This window comes from Thalassophryne amazonica, chromosome 22, assembly GCF_902500255.1.
Source record: "Thalassophryne amazonica chromosome 22, fThaAma1.1, whole genome shotgun sequence".
Taxonomy (NCBI): domain Eukaryota; kingdom Metazoa; phylum Chordata; class Actinopteri; order Batrachoidiformes; family Batrachoididae; genus Thalassophryne; species Thalassophryne amazonica.
Genome location: NC_047124.1, coordinates 15,157,254 through 15,165,473, shown reverse-complemented (window position 1 = coordinate 15,165,473; position 8,220 = coordinate 15,157,254). Strand labels below are relative to the sequence as shown.

Sequence of the window (8,220 nt, the reverse complement as noted above, 5' to 3'; positions counted from 1 at the left end):
CGGTCATCACAGGCAAAGGGGTAAGACACCAGTTCAGGAGCTGGGCATTTATTTAAGCATTTGGATATTTGTTGCACTTTATGCACAACTGCCACATATATGTTGGGAATGGTGTGTGTATATATATATATATATCCGATATGCAATATCGGATTGTGGAGGTGTTCTGCTTCTTTGGAAGGTATTTCCTGTAGCACCTACCCTGACAAAGAAATTACTTTTACATCTCAGGTAGGGAGATTTGGGTTGCAATCATGACACCTGTGGCTAAAAAAAAAATTTTCATTAAAGTAAAACAACAGAAAAGACTGTAGTTCGACTGGTGATGATCATCAGTGGAAACACCCAAAGCAACAGTACTAGGCAGCTAAAAGTGAAGCATCAATACATGGCTTGCTCCTAGTTTGTGCTCGAGTGTTGCTCCAAGCACAAACTCTTTCAATTTATGCATAAAGTCTTCTGTACCGTAAGATTGAGGACAGAATTATTTGGATCTGCAGGAAGTGAAGCGCTCAATTCAATTATGCTGAAAGGAACGAGCTAAAGGAAGGAGCCCAGTGGTTAAACACAACAAAAGGATTAGTGTACCAGCAAATGGCGCTCGGTGGGTTTAGATCAGACGAGAGGGGCTTTTGAAGTTTAATTAACAACCATGAAAACAGTTCTGAATATTAAAACCACTTATTTAGAACACTACAAGGAGATGTGATGTTTTCTGCACCAACTGATGCACATGCACCAATAAAAAACAAAACAGAGTATGTGTAAAAAGATAAGGGAAATTAAAAAAAGAGCAAAATAAAAAAAAAATAGCTTAAAAACCAAAGCAAAAATGTTCAGTGTTTTATTTAAAAACTATAAACAGTCACCAAAGTAAATAAAGCCAAATCTCTAACAGACTGTTAAGTCTATGTACTCGTATAGTCACACATCCTACTGACACGGCAGAAATGAGGATGCTTGGGGGTCGCCCCAGTCAGATGATAATATGACAGGCAGTCCTAAATGTTACACAACACACGGAAGAGAGGACAGTCTGAGGACACGAGCCGGAATGTGGCATGGTATTAAGAATGGGGAGGAGAGAGCGGGGGGAAAAAAAATTTACAATAAAACTCCACACTATATCAAGATAGAAAAAAGTAGTGAAGAAAATATACCTGCACGTAAAGCAAAGAACACAGGAGAAAACCTGTATAAAAACTCCATGTATTTAAACCAATTTACAAATACAAAACAAAAAAAAACTTTTTTTTTTTGGTACGCGCACTGTGCCCGTACATGACAAAACGCTTACAGTGGATATATGTTATTTTGTGTGCGTGTTGAGGGGGGAAGGTGTGCAAGGGAAAAGGGACAGAAATACCTTCAATATTTTTTTTTTCTACAAAATGACATGATATATTATTCCATACTCTTTCAGCCAGCAAAATGAGTTCTACAAGGTATTATAATACAAAAATGTCACAGTCCCACATGGGGGAGAGAAAAAAAAAAAAAAAAAATCCCCTCCCTAAGCTTTACAGCATCAGTACCTTTGCAGAATTATTTACAAGTTTTTATAAGTACATTCATCCACTGCTGAGTATAGAATCACAGATACAAGTGACAAGGGATCAAAAAAGAAAAAAAAAAGAAAAAAAAAACTACTTTATTTAATCCTACCAAAGTAATGCTTTTATTACTCCACAGAGCAAGTTCTCCAGTGGCTGCAGCGGCACGAAAGAGGATCTTCTTTTTATATATATATATATATTTATATATATATATATATATTCACAACATATTTACAAGATTCTTTTTATTAATTGTAATGCTATTCAATTTAATAATAAATAAGTGAAAATATATTGACTCAAGTAAGAAAACCAAGCTACCACTTTACTAAAGAAAAACTAAATCTGCGCCAGTTGCATGCCAAGTTCTCAACTCAATCTTGTGGGGCATTTTTCACCTACTGTAGCCCCACCCCCCTACCCGCCCATTCTCTTCAGTCAACTGCCACTCACTTCAATGCACACAACAATTTGTGAAAGAAATAACAATAATAATTAAAAAAACAATAACAACGACAACAAAAAAAAATGTGCTCGTGATTGGGGTTTTGTCGGTTTAGTCCCTCAGGGAAGCAGTCTTAGAGAGCTCCCCCCTGGTGGGCAGCTGGTGGAAGACCCCGTGGCAGTTTTTGCATGGAAGGGGGTGGGGCTGGGTTTTGAACACAGGTTGGGCGGTAGGGAGGAGATGCAGGTGAGACAAGGTGGAAAGTGTGGCAGAGTGAGGGTCTTGGTTCCCGTTCCTGACCTCTACCTCTGCGGACCCGGTACAGCTCACCTTCCCCTCTCTGGAGAGGGACGCAGAGGTTGTCGGACAGGGTGTCTTGTTTTTGGCTTTAAGCCTGGAGCGAACGCGTCAGTTCATAAAGACATTTGGCGAGCGTCGTGGAAACCTCCATGTTACTGAGCGCGAGCACAGAGAGGTGTGGCTCATGCCTCTTCACCAACCTGAGACGAGAAAAAGAAGTACAGTAAAAACAACATGCTAAGGTTCTACATATTAACAAGCAGGATCTCAAACAACGGATGTGAGCAAAACAATTAAAAGAAACACATATTCACCACATGGCAAGGGAAAAGTATGAAGGCTGAATTTTACTGCTGCACATTGGCATCAACTGAACACTGTTTGCGTTTACAGTTCTGCATCACCAGTTGGGGGCAGCACTACATGCCAGTACAAGAACACTTGAGAGAAAATGTATTAAGGCAAGCCCAGAGTGCAAAGTTTTCACTCCGGTAGCTTAGCCATAGCAGGTTATATTTGTTAGAATGATATTTTATCATTAAAAAAACAATTATCTGGTCTTCCTGTGGGCTGAAAATTTGTTTCTTGTTGGTAAGGTTAGACCTCACCCATGTGAAGTGCCTTGGGGCAACTTTGTTGTGATTTGGAGCTGTATAAATGAATTGAAATAAATTGAATTGTTTCTTGACATTTATGTAAAAATCAAGCCCCTCCCTCTCTATTGTTGTTTTGCTATGGTTCAAGTTAACAACCTGACCAAAATGCTAAAATGTGCTGTCAGCATCTGTCAACATGCAGCAGAGACAATATGATGTTGCAAACCAGCAACTTTCAAAAGCCTGGGTCATTTGCATAACTCATTAATACCGGGTGCAGCATAGGTGTGCTTCTCCGTTTAAAACATGTCATTGCACACTTACTTTCGACCACAGTCAGAGTGCTTGGCGATGTTTTTTAACGTTAAGGCAGCAGTTAATCGAATGTGTTTGGTCACTGGTCCCTCCTTCTCATCCTAGGAATAAAAAAAAAAAAAAAAAAATTTAATTCCATTCCACTTGATAGAGTTTTGCAGATGTCAGTGGTTAGATGCCCTTCGTTAGAAGAACAGTTCACAGGGACAGCGCTTTGAACAAGCGGACTGACATTATTTGAGCAGCAAGTTCACATCTACAAAGTTCAACAGCAATTTTTCTTTTTTCTACATCAATTTGGAGTTTGTGCCACATTAAATCAATAAATCAGTCGTCTTTGACATTGCAGACCTAAAATACTGTAAATATTCCAACACTGTGGAAATCGCATAACTTTAAAGCAAAGCATTGAATTTTTTCATTATTTCCTCTGAAGTTTTGCTACTCAATACTGACCTGCGTAAAAACCACAAACTTTGAAGGAAAAACGGATTTAAGCTGCTTCACAACACTTTCTGTCCAGGGTAAAGCCCGATGTACCCCATTAAAAATCAAAAGTGAGCGTGAAAAAGACTTTGGAGGAAATCTGCCATCAGCCCTGTTGTACTCACAGTGAAGTCCCTGAAGACCAGATTTCGAGAGCCTCTGCGTAGTGCCATGAGGGCTGCACTCGGATGATTGACGATCGCTCTCGGTGGTCGAGATGCCGGCGTGTTGCCAGCAGTCTGAGTCCTATCAAACAAGAAAATAAACTTTTAAGATGATCCATCATATACAGTTAAACAACATAGAAGTTAAAAGTTAAAGAGCTGAAATAAATGTGTTAAGTTTCACTGATCTGTCATGATCATTTCACATACAAACTCCAAACTTCTCATTCTAGGTGTACATACTGGGAAGAAGTCTGATTGCGGCTTTGTGCTTGCTGCTCTTCCAATTTTAGTCCGGCCAGCAAAGCATCTCGAGAACAGTGCTTATCCTGTGGAAGAGTGCAGAGAACGTACGTCACTCTTTGCAGATACATTAAATCCTGGATTCACGTGCAGGTTTCTGTGAGCATTCGGTCTTTCAGAGCAGCTGAGATCAAGTTACTTGTAGATGTGTGATGAAAGACAGTCTCTGCCGAGGAAAAGGTTCACATCCCTCCCACTGACACTGGCCTCCATATACGTCTCTCCCGCCGTGCTGCGTTGCCGCGTGGTAAAACACCTGAGACGGCGTTTCAAACCACCTGTAGTAAAGAATGTGTTGACTAATGAGGAGCAGCGTAACTGCAGCTGGAGTGGAAATACTAGAGGGCAAGACACGGGAGTGAGTGGACGCATCCACTCAGCTTTGCATGCAGGATGACTTCAGCAAAATAACGAAAAAGACTCATTATCAAGCAGTTAAAAAAAAAGTACACAACAGGATGTATTGTCAAACTGAATTGAATATTAAATCCAAAAGACAAAACTCAGCTATAAACATGAAAACTGATCACAGGCATTAAAAACAACTACATCACGCATATCTTAATATCTTACTTTTTGACATTTTCCTTTTCAGTATTCAAGTCAGATGAGGTCACCTCTGATACACGGACACATACCGTTTACAAGACTGCCACAGACACTTGAAGTTCTGCCCTGCTTTCCTGCTTTGCTCAGGTGGTGCTGCAGTGGTTTGCTGTGTTGGGAGATGCTGGGAGCTGGGGTGACCTGCTGGTGCAGGCTGGGATGCCAGAGGTGGGGACGGGGTCACAGTCAGCTATGGGCAAAACAAGACTTTAGAATAACAATACAAACAGACATTCTCAAGACCGCTCAAGGTCCAATCATGGCTGCTCATATCTTGCAGCAAGAACAGCTCAAGGCAGCAGGATGAAGGGGCGTGTGCAGCTGGGCTCATGTGTTTCTTCCCCCTCGTTTTCACTATTAAATGAGGGCTTTCCAGCTAGTCGTCTTTTGGGTGTTTCCTATGGAAGTAAATCTGTGCCATCAGAGTTTGAATTTGAATTTCTAAGGTTGAATGTTTTTAGCATCAAAATATTAAGCCTCAAAAAAAAAAAAAACCTTAAAAAAATCAACCTCAAAAAATAGAAAAGCAGGGAGAAGCAATCGATCCCTGTCTCAATCATCCAACATTTATGTATGGAAGTAAGTCTGTGATGTAGGATGATTGAGACAGGGATCGATTGCTTCTCCCTGCTTTTCTACAACCCCTGGCAAAAATTATGGATTCACCAGCCTCAGAGGATGTTCATTCAGTTGTTTAATTTTGTAGAAAAAAAAGCAGATCACAGACATGACACAAAACTAAAGTCATTTCAAATGGCAACTTTCTGGCTTTAAGAAACACTATAAGAAATCAAAAAAAATTGTGGCAGTCAGTAACAGTTACTTTTTTAGACCAAGCAGAGGGAAAAAAATATGGACTCACTCAATTCCGAGGAAAAAAAAATTATGGAATCACCCTGTACATTTTCATCCCCAAAACTAACACCTGCATCATATCAGATCTGCTCATTAGTCTGCATCTAAAAAGGAGTGATCACACCTTGGAGAGCTGTTGCACCAAGTGGACTGACATGAATCATGGCTCCAACATGAGAGAAGTCAATTGAAACAAAGGAGAGGATTATCAAACTCTTAAAAGAGGGTAAATCATCACGCAATGTTGCAAAAGATGTTGGTTGTTCACAGTCAGCTGTGTCTAAACTCGGGACCAAATACAAACATGGGAAGGTTGTTAAAGGCAAACATACTGGTAGACTAAGGAAGACATCAAACCGTCAAGACAGAAAACTTAAAGTAATATGTCTCAAAAATCGAAAATGCACAACAAAACAAATGAGGAACGAATGGGAGGAAACTGGAGTCAACGTCTGTGACCAAACTGCAAGAAACCGCATAAAGGAAATGTCATGTCATGGCCTGCAAACAGTCCAGATCTTAATCCAATTGAAAATCTTTGGTGGAAGTTGAAAACAAAAAATGGTCCATGACAAGGCTCCAACCTGCAAAGCTGATCTGGCAACAGCAATCAGAGAAATTTGGAGCCAGATTGATGAAGAGTACTATTTGTCACTCATTAAGTCCATGCCTCAGAGACTGCAAGCTGTTATAAAAGCCAGAGGTGGTGCAACAAAATACTAGTGATGTGTTGGAGCATTCTTTTGTTTTTCATGATTCCATAATTTTTTCCTCAGAATTGAGTGATTCCATATTTTTTTCCCTCTGCTTGGTCTGAAAAAGTAACCGTTACTGACTGCCACAATTTTTTTTTCCTGATTTCTTATAGTGTTTCTTAAAGCCAGAAAGTTGCCATTTGAAATGACTTTAGTTTTGTGTCATGTCTGATCTGCTTTTTTTCTACAAAATTACACAACTGAATGAACATCCTCCGAGGCCGGTGATTCCATAATTTCTGCCAGGGGTTGTATTTTTTGAGGTTGAATTTTTTTTAAGTTGAATTTTTGAGGCTGAATAAATTGATGCTAAACAAATTCAACTTCAAACACTGATTTTGATGCTAAAAATATTCATGCTTCAAAATTCAAATTCAAACTCTGATGACAGATTTACTGCCATAGTTTCCCATCTGTTCATATCAACATAAGGTCATTCTTGTTGACAATCGCGTCGATGATGGTGGACCTGGCTTCAAGGATGACGCTGAGAATGGCACTGTACTGCTTCCAGCTCATCTTCAAGATGCTGCAAAGACGACATTGATGAAAGCCTTCCAGGTGGTTAAGGTCCCCCTATTTGCTGACCCAGAATTTTAATCTGCATGAAAGAACTTGGACAACTGAGTGCTTAATGTTCCATCGTCCCTGTGTTTTAAAGAATCTGTTGCACATTTCAGACAATACTGTACCTCACAGTTGAATTCAACAGTACTGCTGACATACTTCAACTATTTACTGCTCAAATCAACAGTCCAAAAACTGAAACCCATTTCAGTTTATACATGAGTACATTAAACAGACACACAAAAAGTCAAATCTGAGAAGCTTCAAATGGTCAAATGACTATCAAATAGTTACTTGTTAGGTTTCAGTCAACTAAATCCATCAAGCTCTGACCACATCAGCTGTTGGCAGGAGTTCATTGTGGCAAATTAACGAAATGAAGTCAGACAAAATAATCGTGTTGGCTGAAATGTAGCCCCTGCCTCTCTTAAGGCTGAGGTTGTTCTCTCAGCTGCTTTGCTGTAGGAGGTGGGTATCAGTGAGGGCCACATGGTCTTAACTGGCCTCACCTTCTTAACCTCCAGTCATTCACACTCGCCTGAGCCAGACAGATCCAGTTAGAGCACAAGACCTTCTCACTGTGTACAGGTTGGATTCCAAAATTTCCCCCTCAAATTAAAGAAGTATGCTGAACAACTATTTGGCCACAGAAAAAAGAATTGTTCAAAGAATTCATCTGAAAGCCGGATACTGCAGTGACATTCATTCCACAATAAGAGCACCCCCGTGAGCCTTAAGTGGAGTAAGTGGGTATAGAAAGAAGATGGATGGATATTTGTAAGTTGTACATCTGTCCTAGATTTGGGTTGCATTTCATCTGTGCTAACTGATAGCTGGGCTTATATTGTCCTCAGTGCCTTGTGTTGCCTTTATTAAAAACACCCTTGAAATTTAATTTGTAACATGACTAAACACTATTCTTGCAGTTAACAGATAAATTATATAAAGGCAAAAGGTATAATTGAATGTTAAACTTTCACTTAGGTTGTTAATTACACATTAATTTGGTGAATTAATTGGTAAATATATTACATTTACATTGTGATTTTCAGTGTCGTAAGGTAAACATTAAGGAAATTTCCCATTAGCAATGGATATTACTCATACTAACATTTCCTAAATAATGTTGACAATAAAAGTTTCACAATAACACTGTTAACCCTTTAGTCTGCCCCACCTAGTATCTGAAAGTGGCCTTATATATCAAACTTTGGTCTGAAAAGATTTGTCCTAAAATAACCATCACAACATTTTGTTGGTATGTCACTGGGA

The 8,220-nt window shown here is 39.5% G+C and overlaps 1 protein-coding gene across 1 annotated transcript in view; it reads right to left on the bottom strand.

Moving 5' to 3' along the window:
• Positions 1-830: 830 nt before the first annotated feature.
• The window catches only part of arid2 (AT rich interactive domain 2 (ARID, RFX-like)), a 57,809-nt gene continuing 50,419 nt past the window's right edge, over positions 831-8,220 (bottom strand). The window contains exons 17-22 of the mRNA XM_034162983.1: positions 4,804-4,961; positions 4,305-4,443; positions 4,106-4,191; positions 3,824-3,944; positions 3,222-3,313; positions 831-2,501 (exon numbers count right to left, since the gene is read on the bottom strand). Coding sequence (XP_034018874.1) covers positions 2,390-2,501; positions 3,222-3,313; positions 3,824-3,944; positions 4,106-4,191; positions 4,305-4,443; positions 4,804-4,961 — 708 coding nt within the window. The 3' untranslated portion in view covers positions 831-2,389. The remainder of the gene's footprint in view (positions 2,502-3,221; positions 3,314-3,823; positions 3,945-4,105; positions 4,192-4,304; positions 4,444-4,803; positions 4,962-8,220) is intronic.